Source organism: Oncorhynchus mykiss, chromosome 22, assembly GCF_057628025.1.
Source record: "Oncorhynchus mykiss isolate SJ-2025 chromosome 22, ASM5762802v1, whole genome shotgun sequence".
In the NCBI taxonomy this organism is placed as follows: Eukaryota; Metazoa; Chordata; class Actinopteri; order Salmoniformes; family Salmonidae; genus Oncorhynchus; species Oncorhynchus mykiss.
Genome location: NC_143043.1, coordinates 58,591,919 through 58,612,479, shown reverse-complemented (window position 1 = coordinate 58,612,479; position 20,561 = coordinate 58,591,919). Strand labels below are relative to the sequence as shown.

The following is a 20,561-nucleotide window of genomic DNA, read 5'->3' as shown; positions in this document are numbered from 1 at the left end:
GAAAAATCCAATCCGGATGTGCCCCATGTTTTGAAAGCGCTGCGTTCCAATGAGTCCCTATTGAGCAGTGAATGTGCTATCAACCAGATTACGCTTTCTACGTATTCCCCAAGGTGTCTACAGCATTGTGACGTAGTTTTACGCATTTATGTTGAAGAATAGCCGTAGGCGGCTACATTGCGCAAGTGGTCACCTGATGCCCCCAGAGAGATTCTCGTGTAAAATACAGAGGTTACAAATTACTCCAATCGGTCCTACTGAAAAACGAATTGTCCCGATGGATATATTATCGAATAGATATTTGAAAAACATCTTGAGGATTGATTATAAACAACGTTTCCAATGTTTCTGTCGATATTATGGAACTAATTTGGAATATTTTTCGCAGTTTTCGTGACTGCAATTTCCGGGCGATTTCTCAACCAAACGTGAAGAACAAATGGAGCTATTTCGCCTACAAAAATAATATTTTGGGAAAAAAGGGACATTTGCTATCTAACTGGGAGTCTCGTGAGTGAAAACATCCGAAGCTCATCAAAGGTAAACGATTTAATTTGATTGCTTTTCTGATTTACGTGACCAAGTTACCTGCTGCTAGCTGGACAAAATCCTATGCTATGCTAGGCTATCGATAAACTTACACAAATGCTTGTCTAGCTTTGGCTGTAAAGCATATTTTGAAAATCTGAGATGACAAAAGGCTAAGCTGTGTCTCAATATATTTCATTTGTGATTTTCATGAATAGGAATATTTTCTAGGGATATTTATGTCGGTTGCGTTATGCTAATTAGTGTCAGGCGATGATTACGCTCCCGCATGCGGGATGGGGTGTCAGTAGAGGTTTTAAGGTGGTAAATTACCTTTAATGGTGTCAGACCGAGGCTCTGCATCTGTCCTCGTGCTCCTAGACCTTAGTGCTGCTTTTGATACCATCGATCACCACATTCTTTTGGAAAGATTGGAAACCCAAATTGGTCTACACGGACAAGTTCTGGCCTGGTTTAGCTCTTATCTGTCTGAAAAATATCAGTTTGTCTCTGTGAATGGTTTGTCCTCTGACAAATGAACTGTACATTTTGGTGTTCCTCAAGATTCTGTTTTAGGACCACTATTGTTTTCACTATATATTTTACCTCTTGGGGATGTCATTCGAAAACATAATGTTAACTTTCATTGATATGCGGATGACACACAGCTGTACATTTCAATGAAACATGGTGAAGCCCCAAAATTGCCCTCGCTGGAAGCCTGTGTTACGACATTTGGAAGTGGATGGCTGCAAACTTTCTACTTTTAAACACGGACAAAACAGAGATGCTTGTTTTAGGTCCCAAGATACAAAGAGATCTTCTGTTGAATCTGACAATTAATCTTGATGGTTGTACAGTCGTCTCAAATAAAACTGTGAAGGACCTCGGCGTTACTCTGGACCCTGATCTCTCTTTTGAAGAACATATCAATACTGTTTCAAGGACAGCTTTTTTCCGTCTACTAAACATTGCAAAAAAATCAGACGTTTTCTGTCCAGAAATTATGCAGAAAAATTAATCAGTGCTTTTGTCACTTCTAGGTTAGACTACTGCAATGCTCTACTCTCCGGCTACCCGGATAAAGCACTACATAATCTTCAGTTAGTGCTAAACACGGCTGCTAGAATCCTGACTAGAACCAAAAAATGTGATCATATTACTCCAGTGCTAGCCTCCCTACACTGGCTTCCTGTTAATAAGGCAAGGGCTGATTTCAAGGTTTTACTGCTAACCTACAAAGCATTACATGGGCTTGCTCCTACCTGTCTTTCCGATTTTGTCCTGCAGTACATACCTACACGTACTCTACGGTCACAAGCCGCAGGCCTCCTAATTGTCCCTAGAATTTCTAAGCAAACTGCTGGAGGCAGGGCTTTCTCCTATAGAGCTCCATTTCTATGGAATGGTCTGCCTACCCATGTAAGAGACGCAGACTCAGTCTCAACCTTTTAAGTCTTTATTGAAGATCTCTTCAGTAGGTCCTATGATTGAGTGTAGTCTGGCCCAGGAGTGTGAAGGTGAACGGAAAGGCACTGGAGCAACGAACCGCCCTTGCTGTCTCTGCCTGGCCAGTTCCCCTCTCTCCACTGGGATTCTCTGCCTCTAACCCTATTACAGGGGCTGAGTCACTGGCTTACTGGTGCTCTTCCATGCCGTCCCTAGGAAGGGTGCGTCACTTGAGTGGGTTGAGTCACTGATGTGGTCTTCCTATCTGGGTTGGCGCCCCCCCCTTGGGTTGTGCCGTGGCGGAGATCTTTGTGGGCTATACTCTGCCTTTTCTCAGGATGGTAAGTTGGTGGTTGAAGATATCCCTCTAGTGGTGTGGGGGCTGTGCTTTGGCAAAGTGGGTGGGGTTATTCCCTGCCTGTTTGGCCCTGTCCGGGGGTATCATCGGACGGGGCCACAGTGTGTCCTGACCCCTCCTGTCTCAGCCTCCAGCATTTATGCTGCAGTAGTTTGTGTCGGGGGGCTAGGGTCAGTCTGTTATATCTGGACTATTTCTCCTGTCTTATCCGGTGCCCTGTGTGAATTTAAGTATGATCTCTCTAATTCTCTCTTTCTTTCATTCTCTTTTTCAGAGGAACTGAGCCCTAGGACCATGCCTCAGGACTACCTGGCATGATGACTTCTTGTTGTCCCCAGTCCACCTGGCCGTGCTGCTGCTCCAGTTTCAACTGTTCTGCCTGCAGCAATGAAACCCTGACTTGTTCACTGTGATTACAATTATTTGACCATGCTGGTCATTTAACATCTTGGCCATGTTCTGTTATAATCTCCACCCGGCACAGCCAGAGGAGGACTGGCCACCCCTCATAGCCTGGTTCCTCTCTAAGTTTCTTCCTAGGTTTTGGCCTTTCTAGGCAGTTTTTCCTAGCCATTGTGCTTCTACACATGCATTGCTTGCTGTTTGATGTTTTAGGCCGGGTATCTGTACAGCACTTTGATTTATCAGCTGATGTAAGAAGGGCCATATAAATACATTTGATTTGTATGGCCTGGGTAGTCTGGGTAGTCTGGATAGTCTGGATTGTTTGGGTAGTCTGGATGGTTTGGTGGTTTGGGTAGTCTGGATGATCTGTATGGTCTGGGTGATCTGTATGGTCTGGGTAGTCTGGATGGTCTGTGTAGTCTGGGTGGTCTGGAGTTATCTGTATGTTCTGTGTAGTCTGGATGGTCCGGGTAGCCTGGATGGTCCGGGTAGTCTGGATGGTCCGGGTAGTCTGGATGGTCCGGGTGGTCCTGGTGTTCTGGGTTGTCTGGATGGTCCTGGTGGTCTGGGTAGTCTGGATGGTCCAGATAGATTCTCTACAGATGACTTTCTATCAAACTATAGTAGTAGTGGATAGTGGATTGTCTATATGGTCCTTGTTCCCCTGTGGTTGGAAGGTAGGGTTGGCTCGTGAGAGACAAATTCTCTGAGAATATTATGAAAAAAAAATGTTTAGATTAATTTGAGCCTTAACCTGAAAACACCCAAACTTGACAGACTCCATCCTTACAGATCCACAGGAGATCTGACTATAGTTTTCTATCGCTTTCCTTTTTCCATGATGGTACATGAAGGATCTACATAATATTCCCCTCTTCTCCCATGTTTCCTTATCAGCAGTCCAAACCAGACACTGCCAAGTCTACTCCGCCATCTATTGGTGGGATGGTATAATGATATACTACAAACCAACTGCTTTACTATACCACATGGTGGTGCAGAAGACACACCAATATCTGGTTTGATCATGCAGTATATTCATAACTACAGTATATCTCAGTGGTTCATAGATCATAGTGTGTTTGAACGAAGACCTCACTATTATTTAGATCATTGTGTCTGACATGAGACAGACTTCCAAAAGACATCAGGTAAATATGTAAAACATACTGGCCACAGTAATGTGTTGGTCCAACTATTCTGATGTTATCTGAAATAGCCTGGACCGACAATATAATGGGCAGACGGGCTAACTGTTACAACAGTTACAAACCTTTAAGTGGTTGAGATATTGTTCTCATATAGGCCACTTCTGGATTTGGAATATGTCATGAGTTCTGGAATATGGCAGGAGTTCTGGAATATGGCAGGGGTTCTGGAATATGGCAGGAGTTTTATTAGTGATCTGAATCAAATGTGTCATCATGACGGTACAAAAAAAACAAAAAAACATATATTTTTTTATCTTTGTATTATCTTTTACCAGATCTCATGTGTTATATTCTCCTACATTCCATTCACATTTCCACAAACTTCAAAGCTTTTCCTTTCAAATAGTATCAAGAAAATGCATATCCTTGCTTTAGGTCCTGAGCTACAGGCATTTAGATGTGGCTATGTCATTTTAGGTGAAAATGCTTAACTGACTTGCCTAGTTAAAAAAATATGAAAACAGAAGTAAATAGCCATACATGCAGCAACTGAATGGGTTAATGGTTAAAGAAATTGATATGATCCTAAACAGAAGTTGAGAACCATGACATCTAGCTCCTTACATGCTCAATTCCTCCTAGGTAGACTTCAAAGGGAGACCTTTTTCTCTCCATGCACTCAGACAGCAGAGCGAACCTCGGAACATGGGGCAGATAGTACATTGTGACAACTACAGAGGAGAGCATATCCACAAACCGCGCACTCCAGATTGCAGTAGTAAGTAGGTTCTAGGTTCTTCAGTGCAACACCGGGTTGTTCTCTGCTGAAAAACATAATTTCACCAAGACAATGTGTAATGGCATTATGACATTGCTGCTTGGGCAAATATATATATACATATATTTCTTTTAAGCAGATGCAAATCGGCTTTAAGGCTGATTTGTCTCAATCAAGACACTGAATACAGTCACTGGAAATGTATTTGGGCAGAATTCTCTGTTTTTTCCCAGATAGAAAATAGGTTTCTGCTTCAGAACAATAAACCCAGTTAAGTCTGAGCACTGTGGTGACTGAGGAGACTGCTTGCCCGAAGTGCATGGAGAGGATGGATTCACTGTCTGTTCCGAACTGACGGAGAGAGCCTAGCCTACTGCATTGAGAAAAAGGTAAGGTGCAATTTTAATGTCTTTATAGTAATGCATGTAGCTTATTCATACACAGTTTACAACAAATATTGCAAGCATATTTTTACTCAAAATGTATTTATAAGCATAAGCATTCAAACTCAGAATACTTTAGTGTTTGTGCTTATTATACCATGAACGTTATGATTGACAGTAATGCCGGGATACATATGAAATGCCATGTGGTTTAATGATATTATGATTCTATATCTACAAAGTGTTTGTCTGTGTATCCTCCACAGCTGATGGCAGCAATGGCATCCTCTTTTCCCAAAACATTCCGAAGGGGATTCCATGGCCATTCATCCTAAATAAAGTCTGAGAGCAGAGAACAACCATGAAAACACCAAGATCATTCCTGTTCATTTTCCTCCTATATCATGTGAGTTCTTTAATATAAACTAAACTGTTTTTTCTCGGGTATGAGGAATAGCCTACAGTCACAAATTACATTATTTTGTTAATTTAATGCAATCTTTTCAAAGATAGTTTAGGATCTGATTAGTATGATTTATCTGCTAAATAAATCAACTGTCAAAACACTTTGCAAGACATGGCAAATACATAAAAAATATGTTCATGCAGGTGACATTAAATAGGAGTTAAGTTTCAAATCAGTACATTATTTTAAAGCATACTTGACAATGTTTTTACACACCACCTCCAAAATAAAAAAGTCTCTATTCAATGTATTCATATAGAAAAATAAAGACTGCCCCCACTGTGACTGTGCTATAGAGAAATAAAGACTGGCCCCACTGTGACTGTGCTATAGAGGAATAAAGACTGGCCCCACTGTGACTGTGCTATAGAGAAATAAAGACTGGCCACACTGTGACTGTGCTATAGAGAAATAAAGACTGGCCACACTGTGACTGTGCTATAGAGAAATAAAGACTGGCCCCACTGTGACTGTGCTATAGAGAAATAAAGACTGGCCCCACTGTGACTGTGCTATAGAGAAATAAAGACTGGCCCCACTGTGACTGTGCTATAGAGAAATAAAGACTAGCCACACTGTGACTGTGCTATAGAGAAATAAAGACTGGCCCCACTGTAACTGTGCTATAGATAAATAAAGACTGGCGCCACTGTGACTGTGCTATAGAGAAATAAAGACTGGCCCCACTGTGACTGTGCTATAGAGAAATAAAGACTGGCCCCACTGTGACTGTGCTATAGATAAATAAAGACTGGCGCCACTGTGACTGTGCTATAGAGAAATAAAGACTGGCGCCACTGTGACTGTGCTATAGAGAAATAACACATTCAGGATGAGTATAGGCTATACAGTAGAAGTATATTTAATACAATTACAATTATAACTGTCATTATTTATAAATGGTTGGAATTAATCTGTATCGATAAAGTTGAATTTCACATAGCAGACCTATGGGGACAGGCATGGTCCACATGAACATATATAGCAGAGCTATGGGAACAGGCATAGTCTACATGAACATATATAGCAGAGCTATGGGGACAGGCATGGTCCACATGAACATATATCGCAGAGCTATGGGGACAGGCATGGTCCACATGAACATATATAGCAGAGCTATGGGGACAGGCACGGTCTACATGAACATATATAGCAGAGCTATGGGGACAGGCATGGTCTACATTAACATGCTATATAACATGCTATATAACTGTTACAGACCTATATCTATCCGACCCTGCCTTTCTAAGGTCTTCGAAAGCCAAGTTAACAAACAGATCACCTACCATTTTGAATCCATGTAACAGTTTGGGTCTGGAGTGTCTCCCCCTTTGAAGAGGGGGATGACGGCAGCAGCTTTCCAATCTTTGGGAATCTCAGACGATACGAAAGCGAGGTTGAACATGCTCGTAATAGGGGTTGCAACAATTGCGGGAATCATTTTAGAAAGAGAGGGTCCAGATTGTCTAGCCCGGCTGATTTATAGGGGTCCAGATTTTGCCGCTCTTTAAGAACATCCGCTATCTGGATTTGGGTGAAGGAGAAATGGGGAGGCTTGGGCAAGTTGATGTGGGGGGTGCAGAGCTGTTGACCGGGGTAGGGGTAGCCAGGTGGAAAGCATGGCCAGCCGTAGAAAAATGCTTATTGAAATTCTCGATTATCGGTGGTGACAGTGTTACCAAGCCTCAGTGGAGTGGGCAGCTGGGAGGAGGAGCTCTTATTCTCCATGGACTTAGCAGTGTCCCAGAACGTTTTGGAGTTTGTGCTACAGGATGCAAATGTCTGTTTAAAAAAGCTAGCCTTTGCTTTCCTAACCAAGTCCTAAAGCAATGGGACACCATACATCGTTCTCAGATTATTACCAATCCCACAAGGTATATTTTTAACACCCAGAAAAGGCTACTCTTCTTGATGTTATCCTCACAAACAATCCTAACAGGTATCAGTCTGGTGTTTTCTGGAATGACCTTGATCACTGTTTTTACAGCCTGTGTTCGTAATGGCTGCTCAGTGAAACGACCTGTCCTGAATTGTCATAGACGCTTGCTAAAAAACTTTACTGAGCCAGCCTTCCCTCATGAACTGGCCTCTATAAAATGGTATAGAATCACCTTGATCCCCTCTGTCGAAGACGCTTGGACCTTCTTTTTTTTATATTTTCAGTGGTATTGTTAACACACCCCCATGAATAAAATGAGAATTAAAAACAGGTTCAGCCCCTGGTTCGACCGTGATCTTGCAGAGTTACTCCACCTCAAGAATTGCATTTTGCGAAAGGCTCGGCACACGCATACTCAGTCTGACTGGCTCTCGTTCAGGCAAATGAGAAATACGTGCACTCAGGCTATCCAGAAGGCTAAAGTTAGTTACTTTAAGGAGCAGTTCTCTCTCTGTGGGTCTAACCCCAAGAAGTTCTGGATAACGTTGAAAGACCTGGAGAATAAATCCTCCTCCTCACAGCTGCCCATGTCCCTAGAAGTTGATGATGTGGTTGTTACTGACAAGAAGCACATGGCTGAGCTCTTTAATCACCACTTCATTAAGTCAGGATTCCATGCCTCCTTGCCTATCCAACATTTCCTCATCTCGCACCCATTCTAATGCGACTGTCCCTGATGCTTCTCTCTCTTTTTCCTGTGCACTGCTACAAAGATTCTCCCTGCAGGCAGTCACTGAGTATGAGGTGATTAAGGAGCTCCTGAAACTTGACCCTCTCCAAAATATCTGGGTCAGATGGTTTAAACCCTTCCTTCTTTAAGGTTGCCCATATCATCGCCAAGCCTATCTCCAACCTTTTAACCGATCTCTCCTTTCTGGGGAGGTTCCCATTGCTTGGAAGGCAGCCACGGTTCGTCCTTTATTTAAAGGGGAGATAAAGCTGATCCTAATTGTCATAGGCCTATTTCTATTTTTCCCTGTTTATCAAAAGTGTTGGAAAAACTTGCCAATAATCAGCTGACTGGCTTTCTTGATGTCTATAGTATTCTCTCTGGTATGCAATCTGGTTTCTGCTCAGGTTATGGATGTATCACTGCAACCTTAAAGGTCCTTAATGATGTCACCATTGCCCTTGATTCTAAGCAATGTTGTGCTGCTATTTTTATTGACTTGGCCAAAGCTTCTGATACAGTACACCATTTCATTCTTGTGGGCCGGCTAAGGAGTATTGGTGTCTCTGAGGGACCTTTGGCCTGGTTTGCAAACTACCCCTCTCAAAGAGTGCAATGTTTAAAGTCCGAACATCTGCTATCTCAGCTACTGCCTGTCACCAAGGGAGTACACCAAGGCTCAACCCTAGGCCCCACACTCTTCTCAATATACATATGTACAGTGCATTCAGAAAGTATTCGGACCCCTTGACTTTTTCCACATTTTATTACGTTACAGCCTTATTCTAAAATTGATTAAAAAAACAAACGTTTCCCTCATCAATCTACACCCATAATGACAAAGCAAAAACAGATTTTTTGAAATTTTTGCAAATGTATATAAAAAAAATGAAATCACATTTTCATAAGAATTCAGATCCTTTACTCAGTACTTTGTTAAAGCACCTTTGGCAGATATTTAAGCCTGGAGTCTTCTTGGGTATGATGCTACAAGCATGGCACACCTGTATTTGGGGAGTTCTTCCCATTCTTCTCTGCAGATCCTCTCAAGCTCTGTCAGGTTGGATGGGGAGCATTGCTGCACAGCTATTTTCAGTTTTCAGGCTTCTCCAAAGATGTTTGATCTGGATGTCCCGAAGCCACTCCTGCGTTGTCTGGCTGTGTGCTTCGGGTTGTTATCCTGTTGGAAGGGGAATCTTCGTCCCAGCCTGAGGTCCTGAGCGCTCTCAAATCAAATTGAATCAAAATGTATTGGTCACATACACACGGTTAGCAGATGTTATTGCAAGTGTAGCGAAATGCTTGTGCTTCTAGTTTCGACAGTGCAGCAATATCTAACAAGTCATCTAACAATTCCACAACAACTACCTAATACACACAAATCTAAGTAAAGGAATGGAATAAGAATATATAAATATATGGATGAATAATGACAGCGCGGCATAGGCAAGATGGTATAAAATACAGTATATACATATGAGATGAGTAATGCAAGATATGCAACCATTATTAAAGTGGCATTATTAAAGTGACTAGTGATCAATTCATTAAAGTGGCCAATGATTTCAAGTCTGTATGTAGGCAGCAGCGTCTCTGTGTTAGTGATGGCTGTCTAACAGTCTAATGGCCTTGAGATAGAAGCTGTTTTTCAGTCTCTCGATCACCGGGTTGGATGCACCTGTACTGACCTCGCCTTCTGGTAGCGGGGTGAACAGGCAGTGGCTCGGGTGGTTGTTGTCCTTGATTATCTTTTTGGCCTTCCTGTGACATTGGGTGCTGTAGGTGTCCTGGAGGGCAGGTAAGTAGCGTTGTGCAGACCGCACCACCCTTTGGAGAGCCTTGAGGTTGAGGGCGGTGCAGTTGCCGTACCAGGTGGTGATACAGCCCGACAGGATGTTCTCAATTGTGCATCTGTAAACATTTGTAAGGGTTTTTAGGTGACAAGCCACATTTCTTCCACCTCCTGAGGTTGAAGAGGTGCTGTTGAGCCTTCTTCACCACAGTCTGTGTGGGTGGACCATTTCAGTTTGTTAGTAATGTATACGCAGAGGAACATCAAACTGATAGGTAAGGTGGAGGTGATATGATCCTTGACTAGTCTCAAAGCACTTCATGATGTGAGTGCTACGGGGCGATAGTCATTTAGTTCAGTTACCTTTGCATTCTTGGGTACAGGAACAATGGTGGCCATACTGAAGCATATGGGGACAGTAGACTTGGATAGGGAGAGATTGAACATGTCCGTAAACACTTCAGCCAGCTGTTCTGTGCATGCTCTGAGGACGCGGCTGGGGATGCCATCTGGGCCAGCAGCCTTGTGAGGGTTAACATGTTTAAATGTCTTACTCACGTCGGCCACGGAGAAGGAGAGCCCACAGTCCTTGGTAGCGGGCTGCATCGGTGGAACTGTATTTTCCTCAAAGCGGGCGAGGTGTTTAGTTTGTCTGGAAGCAAGATGTTGGTGTCGGTGACGTGGCTGGTGTTCCTTTTAATGGTCACAGTAGTGACAACATCTCCTATACACTTCCTTATAAACTCACTCAACGAATCAGCGTATTCGTCAATGTTGTTGTTTGACGCAACATATCCCAGTCCACGTGATGGAAGCAGTCTTGGAGCTTTGGAATCAGATTGGTCGGACCAGCATTGAACAGACCTGTGCAACTGGGTACTGGACTTCCTGACGGGCCGCCCCCAGGTGGTGAGGGTAGGTAACAACATCTCCACCCCGCTGATCCTCAACACTGGGGCCCCACAAGGGTGCGTTCTGAGCCCTCTCCTGTACTCCCTGTTCACCCACGACTGCATGGCCACGCACGCCTCCAACTCAATCATCAAGTTTGCGACGACACTACAGTGGTAGGCTTGATTACCAACAACGACGAGACGGCCTACAGAGAGGAGGTGAGGGCCCTCTGAGTGTGGTGTCAGGAAAATAACCTCACACTCAACGTCAACAAAACTAAGGAGATGATTGTGGACTTCAGGAAACAGCAGAGGGAACACCCCCCTATCCACATCGATGGGACAGTAGTGGAGAGGGTAGTAAGTTTTAAGTTCCTCTGTGTACACATCACAGACAGCATCGTCCACCCACACAGACAGCATTGTGAAGAAGGCGCAGCAGTGCCTCTTCAACCTCAGGAGGCTGAAGAAATTTGGCTTGTCACCAAAAGCTTCTACAGATGCACAATCGAGAGCATCCTGTCGGGCTGTATCACCGCCTGGTACGGCAACTGCTCCGCCCACAACCGTAAGGCTCTCCAGAGGGTAGTGAGGTCTGCACAACGCATCACCGGGGGCAAACTACCTGCCCTCCAGGACACCTACACCACCCGATGTCACAGGAAGGCCATAAAGATCATCAAGGACAACAACCACCCGAGCCACTGCCTGTTCACCCCGCTATCATCCAGAAGGCGAGGTCAGTACAGGTGCATCAAAGCTGGGACCGAGAGACTGAAAAACAGCTTCTATCTCAAGGCCATCAGACTGTTAAACAGCCACCACTAACATTGAGTGGCTGCTGCCAACACACTGACTCAACTCCAGCCACTTTAATAATGGGAATTGATGTAAAATATATCACTAGCCACTTTAAACAATGCTACTTAATATAATGTTTACATACCCTACATTATTCAACTCATATGTATACGTATATACTGTACTCTATATCATCTACTGCATCTTTATGTAACACATGTATCACTAGCCACTTTAAACTATGCCACTTTGTTTACATACCCTACATTACTCATCTCATATGTATATACTGTACTTGATACCATCTACTGCATCTTGCCTATGCCGCTCTGTACCATCACTCATTCATATGTCTTTATGTACATATTCTTTATCCCTTTACACTTGTGTGTATAAGGTGGTAGTTTTGGAATTGTTAGTTAGATTACTCATTGGTTATTACTGCATTGTCGGAACTAGAAGCACAAGCATTTCGCTACACTTGCATTAACATCTGCTAACCATGTGTATGTGACAAATACATTTGATTTGATTTGATCTTTTATTTGATTTTGATTTGATTTACATCAATATTATTCTCTGATGCAACCCGGAACATATTCCAGTCCGCTTGATCAAAACAACCTTGAACCGTGGATTCCGATTGGTCAGACCAAAGTTGAATAGTCCTTAGCACGGCTACTTCCTGTTTGAGTTTCTGCCTATAGGAAGGTAGGAGCAAAATGGAGTCGTGTTCAGATATGCCGAAAGGAGGGTGGGGAGGACCTTGTATGCATTGAGGAAGTTAGAGTAGCAGTGATCCAGTATTTTTCCAGCGCGAGTGCTACAGTTGATATGTTGATAGAATTTCAGTATCCTTGTTCTCAAATTTGCCTTGTTAAAATCCCCAGCTACAATAAATGCAGCCTCAGGATATATGGTTTCCAGTTTGCATAAAGTCCAGTGAAGTTCCTTGAGGGCCATCGTGGTATCAGCTTGAGGGGGGATATACATGGCTGTGACAATAACCGAAGATAATTTTCTTGGAAGATAATACGGTCGGATTTTGATTGTGAGGAATTCTTGGTCAGGTGAACAGAGGGACTTGAGTTCCTGTATGTTGTTACAATTACACCACGAGTCGTTAATCATGAAACATATACCCCTGCCCTTCTTCTTCCCAGAGAGATGTTTATTCCTGTCGGCGCGATGCACAAAGAATCTAGGTGGCTGTACAGACTCCAACAGCATATACATACCGAGAGAGCCATGTTTCCGTGAAACAGAGTATGTTACAACCCCTGATGTCTCTCTGGAAAGCAACCCTTGCCCTCATTTCATCGACCTTGTTATCTAGAGACTGGACATTAGTGAGTAATATACTCGGAAGCGGTGGGTGGTGTACAAGCCTCTGAAGTCTGACCAGAAGACCGCTCTGTCTTCCTCTTCTCCCTGGCAATGTTGTTTTGGGTCAGCCTCTGGAATCAGTTCAAATGCCCTGGGTGGTTCGGACAAAGGATACGCTTCGGGAAAGTCGTATTCCTGGTCGTGCTGCTGATATCCAATAGTTCTTCCCGGCTGTATATAAAAACACTTAAGATTTTCTGGGCTAACAATGTAAGAAATAAGTTCTAAAAAATGAAATACTGCAAAGTTTCCTAAGGATTAGAAGCGAGGCAGCCCTCTCTGTCGGCACCATCTTGATGATACTGACGCTCAGAACTAAAGTTTCACGTAATAGGTCAGCTGCTTGATTAAAGGGGCAGTGGAGTTAAAAATTGGATTTCCTGTATTTTTTAAGGATATAAACTTTTGAATCTTTTTAAAAACTAAAATACACTACGTTTGCATTTCCTGCTCTTCAGGAAAATTCTCAGCAACAAAAGAGTGATCAAATTAAGATCCTACATCTGTATGCATCCAGTTACTATGCTATCTGGAATAATATGGCAGAGTTCATGTCCTCTAACCTTTCCCTCTGTGTGTCTTTTTCTTTGTTTCTCTGTAGGTGTGGTGCAGGAAAGCCAAACAGCAGTTCCAAACAGCAGCAGAGACAGAGCTGATAGAGTGGGGGGAGGGGGACCATGAGGAGGAGTTCTCCCCCAGCGGAGCCGGGGCCAATCCCAGAGTTCTCAAGCCCCTGAGGCTGTTCGCTAGGGGGGTCCCTGGAGCCCCCGGGTCCGTCGGGACCCCCAGCCTTAAACGCAACCCCATCAGGGAGATGACATACCTAGAGAGCATGGAGGACTTCTGGGATTGGTTATCCAACCAGACAGATGTTCAGGCCAGCCAGGCAAGAACCAAGCGACGACCCATCATCAAGACAGGCAAGTTTAAGAAGATGTTTGGCTGGGGAGACTTCCATTCCAACATTAAGACTGTCAAACTCAACCTGCTGATCACCGGGAAGATCGTGGACCACGGTAACGGAACGTTCAGTGTTTACTTCCGCCATAACTCCACTGGCCTGGGGAACGTGTCGGTGAGTCTGGTGCCGCCGTCTAAAGTGGTGGATTTTGAGATATCTCAGCATTCCACACTGGAGACCAAAGACTCTAAAGCTTTCAACTGTCGTATCGAGTATGAGAAGACCGACCGCAACAAGAAGACGGCTCTGTGCAGCTTCGACTCCTCCAAGGTGTGTTACCAGGAACAGACACAGAGCCACGTTTCCTGGCTCTGCTCTAAGCCCTTTAAAGTCATCTGCATCTACATCGCCTTCTACAGTGTGGACTACAAACTGGCGCAGAAGGTCTGCCCGGACTACAACTACCATAGTGACACTCCCTACTCTTCCACTGGCTGAAGGTCTGCCGGACTACAACTACCATAAGGACACTCCCTACTCCTCCACTGGCTGAAGGTCTGCCCGGACTACAACTACCATAATGACACTCCCTACTCCTCTACTGGCTGAAGGTCTGCGAGACTACAGCTACCATAATGACACTCCCTACTCTTCCACTGGCTGAAGGTCTGCCCTGGACTACAGCTACCATAATGACACTCCCTACTCTTCCACTGGCTGAAGGTCTGCCGGACTACAACTACCATAATGACACTCCCTACTCCTCCACTGGCTGAAGGTCTGCCGGACTACAACTACCATAATGACACTCCCTACTCCTCACTGGCTGAAGGTCTGCCGGACTACAACTACCATAATGACACTCCCTACTCCTCCACTGGCTGAAGGTCTGCAACTACCATAATGACACTCCCTACTCCTCCACTGGCTGAAGGTCTGCCGGACTACAACTACCATAATGACACTCCCTACTCCTCCACTGGCTGATCCCGTCTGTAGCATGTACCTGTTAGTTTGACCAAGTATGACCAACCCTGTTTGACTTTTGAAAAGAAAAAGTTTATAACCAACCCTGCTTCTGTTCCGGTTGACCGTTGGGGCCAACCGTTCTGTTAGTTTGACCACAATATGGCCTACCATTCTCTTAGTTTTAATACAATATGACCAACCCTGGCCGAACGTTCTGTTAGTTTGACCACAATATGACCAACCCTGGCCGACCGTTCTGTTAGTTTGACCACAATATGGCCAACCCTGGTCGACCATTCTGTTAGTTTGACCACAATATGACCAACCCTGGTCGACCATTCTGTTAGTTTGACCACAATATGACCAACCCTATCGGACCGTTCTGTTAGTTTATCCACAATATGACCAACCCTAGCCGACCGTTCTGTTAGTTTGACCACAATATGACCAACCCTGGTTCGATTGGCCAAGCCAATTCTTCTGTTCCTCCTCCTCATCCCCACAATGTGTTCTTAGTAAATCCCAGTCCATTAGAACAGTCCAGGTGTGTGGTAATGGGGTAGACCATAGACTCTCACTACTACATGACACCCTGCAGATCTGTACAACAATGTCAATGTCAAATCACTTCTCAAATCACATTTTAATCACATATACAGTTGAAATTTACATACACCTTAGCCAAACTCAGTTTTTCACAATTCCTGACATTTACTCCTAGTAAAAATTCCCCGTCTTAGGTCAGTTAGGATCACCACTTTATTTTAAGAATGTGAAATGTCAGAATAATATTAGAGTGATTTATTTCAGCTTTCATTTATTTCATCACATTCCAGTAGGTCAGAAGTTTACAGACACTCAATTAGTTTTTGATAGCATTGCCTTTAAATTGTTTAACTTGGGTCAAACGTTTCGGATATCCTTCCACAAGCTTCCCGCACTAAGTCGGGTGAATTTTGACCTGAGTCAGGTTTGTAAGACCTCCTTGCTCGCACACACTCTAAGTTCTGCCCACAAATTTTCTATAGGATTGACGGCCACTCCAATACCTTGACTTTGTTGTCCTTAAGCCATTTTGCCACAACTTTGGAAGTATGCTTGGTGTCATTGTCCATTTGGAAGACCCATTTGCGACCAAGCTTTAACTTCCTGACTGATGTCTTGAGATGTTGCTTCAATATATCCACATCATTGTCCTCATGAAGCCATCTATTTTGTGAAGTGCACCAGTCCCTCCTGCAGCAAAGCACCCCCACAACATGATGCTGCTACTCTCGTGCTTCACAGTTGGGATGGTGTTCTTCGGCTTGCAAACCTCCCCCTTTTCCCTCCAAACATAACGATGGTCATTACGGCCAATCAGTTCTATTTTTGTTTCATCAGACTAGAGGACATTTCTCCAAAAAGTACGATCTTTGTCCCCATATGAAGTTGCAAACCATAGTCTGGATTTTTAATGTCAGTTTTGGAGCAGTGGCTTTTCTTTGCTGATTGACCTTTCAGGTTATGTCTATATAGGACTCGTTTTACTGTGGCTATAGATACTTTTGTACCTGTTTCCTCCAGCATCTTCACAAGGTCCTTTGATGTTGTGCTGGGATTGATTTGCAATTTTCGCACCAAAGTACGTTAATCTCTAGGAGACAGAACGCGTCTCCTTCCTGTGCAGTATGACGGCTGCATGGTCCCATGGTGTTTATACTTGTGTACTATTGTTTGTACAGATGAACGTGGTACCTTCAGGCATTTGGAGATTGCTCCCAAGGATGAACCAGACTTGTGGAGGTAAACAATTGTTTTCTGAGGTCTTGGCTGATTTTAATTTTTTTTCCCATGATGTCAAGCAAAGAGTTTGAAGGTTGTCCTTGAAATACATCCACAGGTACACCTAAAATTGACTCAAATTATGTCAATTAGCCTATCAGAAGCTTCTAAAGCCATGGCATAATTTTCTGGAATTTTCCAAGCTGTTTAAATGCACAGTCAATTTAGTGTATGTACACTTCTGACCCACTGGAATTGTGATACAGTGAATTATAAGTGAAATAATCTGTCTGTCTGTAAACAATTGTTGGAAAAATTACTTGTGTCATGCACAAAGTAGATGTCCTAACCGACTTGCCAAAACTATAGTTAGTTAACAAGAAATTTGTGGAGTGGTTGAAAAATTAGTTTTAATGACTCCAACCTCCAAGGACATGTAAACTTCCAACTTCAACTGTATATAACAACATGAGTTATAGGAGAGTGGTCTGATAACAATAGAAGATACAGGAGTTATGGGAGAGGTGTCTGATAACAATAGAAGATATAGGAGAGGAGTCTGAAAACAATATAAGATACAGGAGTTATGGGAGAGGTGTCTGATAACAATAGAAGATAAAGGAGTTATAGGAGAGGTGTCTGATAACAATAGAAGGTACAGGAGTTATAGGAGAGGTGTCTGATAACAATAGAAGGTACAGGAGTTATAGGAAAGGTGTCTGATAACAATAGAAGGTACAGGAGTTATGGGAGAGGTTTCTGATAACAATAGAAGATACAGGAGTTATAGGAGAGGTGTCTGATAACAATAGAAGGTACAGGAGTTATAGGAGAGGTGTCTGATAACAATAGAAGATACAGGAGTTATAGGAGAGGTGTCTCTGATAACAATAGAAGGTACAGGAGTTATGGGAGAGGTTTCTGATAACAATAGAAGATACAGGAGTTATGGGAGAGGTGTCTGATAACAATAGAAGGTACAGGAGTTATGGGAGAGGTGTCTGATAACAGGTACAGGTACAGGACAGATATACAGTTCAAAAGTTTTGGTCACTTAGAAATGTCCTTGTTTTTGAAAGAAAAGCACATATTTTTGTCCATTAACATAACATCAAATTGATCAGAAATACAGTGTAGACATGGTTAATGTTGTAAATGACTATTGTAGCTGGAAACTGCAGATTTTTAATGGAACAGAGGCACATTATCAGCAACCATCACTCCTGTGTTCCAATGGCACGTTGTGTTAGCTAATCCAAGTTTATCATTTTAAAAGGCTAATTGATCATTAGAAAATCCTTTTGCAATTATGTTAGCACAGCTGAAAACTGTTCTTCTGATTAAAGAAGCAATAAAACTGGCTGCCTTTAGACTAGTTGTGTATCTGGAGCATCAGCATTTGTGCGTTCGATTACAGGCTCAAAATGGCCAGAAACAAGTCTATTCTTGTTCTGAGAAATGAAGGCGAGAACTTGCCAAGAAACTGAAGATCTCGTACAATGCTGTTTCCTATTCCCTTCACAGAACGGTGCAAACTGGCGCCTAACCAGAAAAGAAAGAGGAGTGGGAGGCCCCACTGAGCAAGAGGACAAGTACATCAGAGTGTCTAGTTTGAGAAACAGACAGTTGAGGACTTGAGGCATCTGTTTCTCAAACTAGACACGCTAATGTATTCCATTAACATTTGTTAGAGAGGGGAATGATCAAACACTCCAAGTTAAAATACTTATTTTCTGGAATGACAACATGACAGTGATCATGGAGCAGAGATAAACTGGCGATATTGTGAGATATGACATGAGGTGTATGGGGTAGTACTGATGTTACAGTTCTGCTCTCAAGGACACACATGCCCTTGAGAGTTATTTCCCCAAACTCTCAAAACACTGACAATAATAAAGACAGATGGTACTCTGTCCGCTGCATAAATGTTGCTTTTCCTCTTCACACACTAGACTGCCTCCAAGGCAGAAGGATAAAGGCTCTGGGATTCTATCACCTCATGTAATGTACAGTGCGTGGCAAAAGTATTTAGACCCCTCGATTTCTTCACATTTTGTGTTACAATGTGAGATTAAAATGTATTTCATTGTCAACAATCTACTCAAAACAGTCTGTCAAAGTGTAATAAAAATGTGATAACTAAATATATGTTAAGTAAGTTTTCAGCCCCTTTGTTCTGGCCTAAATTAGTTCAGGAGTAAAATTTGTCTTAGCAAATCACATGGACTAACTCTGTGTGAAATCATAGGGGTTGACATGATTTTTGAATGGCTAACCCTTCCTCTGTCCCCCATACATACATCTGTAAGGTCCCTTAGTCTAGTAGTGAATGGCTAACCCTTCCTCTGTCCTCCATACATACATCTGTAAGGTCCCTTAGTCTAGTAGTGAATGGCTAACCCTTCCTCTGTCTCCCATACATACATCTGTAAGGTCCCTTAGTCAACTATTGAATTTCAAGCACAGATTCAACTACAAAAACCAGGGAGATTTTGGAAAGCCTCATAAAGAACCACAGTGAATGGCTAACAATAAATCAGACATTGAATATCTCTTTAAACATGGTCATGTTAATTATTATTCTGTGTATTATGTATTAAACCACTCAGACACATCACAGATAAAGTTGGACTTCTGAACTGAGCTGCAGGACAGGAGTGAAACTGCTCAGGGATGTTACCATGAGGCCATTGGTGATTTTAAAACAGTTAGAGTTCGATGGCTGCGATGAGAAAACTGAGGAACAGAAAATAAGAATACAAAAAAAGATATATATATTCCAAAATATGTTTTGTTTCAAGGCACTAAAGTAATAATGTAACAACAAAAAACAAGGCAAAGGGATTCATTTTTTGGCCTAAATACAAATCCAACACTGAGTAACTGCCTCCTTATTTTCAAACATGGTTGTGTTTGCATTATGTTATGGGTATGCTTGTCTTTGGCAAGGACAAGGGAGTTTTTAGGATAAAAATAAATGGAATAGAGCTAAGCACAGGCAAAATCCTACAGGAAAACCTGCTTCGGTCAGCTTTCCACCAGACACTGGGAGAGAAATTAATCTTGCAGCAGGACAATAACCTAAAACAGAAGGCCAAATATAGACTGGAGTTGCTTAGTAAGAAGTCAGTGAATATTGGCCAAGTTACAGTTTTGACTTAATTCTGCTTAAAAATCTATGGCAAGATTTGAAGAATTAGGAAAAGAATAACGGGCACAATTATTATTGCACAATCCAGGTGTGCGAAGCTCTTGGAAACTTACCCAGAAAGTGAGAAGTAGAGGGTGTGACAGGGGCAGATGTACCAGAAAGACAGCTTTTGGAGACTGACCCAGCTGTAATCACTGCCAAATGTGTTTCTAACATTCATGGAGCTTAAAAATAAGTCTTTCACTTTGACTTTACAGAATATTTTGTGTTGACTGCTGACAAAAAAAATTACAATTAAATGCATTTTAATCCCACTTTGTAACAATAAAATGTGAAAAAATCCAAGGGTTATGAGTACTTTTGCAAGGCACCCGATGTCAATCACTGGAATCAAAGACATGTTGGTTGAGTCTAAAAAACTGTAAATGAATCTCTAACATTATACAAATGACAAGAAGTGTATTATAATGAGCAAACTAAATCTAAATTAATCTATGTTAATCTTTTAGTTCTAATCCTTTGTGCAATGCAAAGTGTGTTCAGTAAAGATATAAAATATATGTACAATAAATTATGTCCATTTCTTTTTATCTTTCATAAATATAGATATGAATTGTTCCTTAGTTTGTGTTTGGCAGCAATATCAAGTAGACATAGTCACATGTTATTTACTGCGGAGATAACATTATTAGTTATTATTTGTTTTTCTGCGTCATCTTGTTTCTAGTTATTGTTATGTAAGATAGAAAATAGGATATAGTGTAAGTCAAATGT

The 20,561-nt window shown here is 42.5% G+C and overlaps 1 protein-coding gene and 1 long non-coding RNA gene across 2 annotated transcripts; one reads left to right on the top strand and one right to left on the bottom strand.

The window, feature by feature from the left end:
• Positions 1–1,971: 1,971 nt before the first annotated feature.
• Positions 1,972–4,643, bottom strand: LOC149972924 (uncharacterized). The gene is made up of 2 exons (XR_016490752.1): positions 4,516–4,643; positions 1,972–4,115 (listed from the first exon to the last, which is right to left on the bottom strand). It is a non-coding gene; the product is annotated as an uncharacterized LOC149972924 (long non-coding RNA).
• A 259-nt stretch (positions 4,644–4,902) lies between these two features.
• LOC110501893 (neurexophilin-2) lies at positions 4,903–20,358 on the top strand. The gene is made up of 3 exons (XM_021579749.3): positions 4,903–5,058; positions 5,319–5,458; positions 13,601–20,358. Exons 2-3 carry the CDS (start codon positions 5,414–5,416, stop codon positions 14,396–14,398), a joined length of 843 nt encoding a protein of 280 aa, XP_021435424.1. The 5' UTR covers positions 4,903–5,058; positions 5,319–5,413; the 3' UTR covers positions 14,399–20,358.
• Positions 20,359–20,561: the final 203 nt, after the last annotated feature.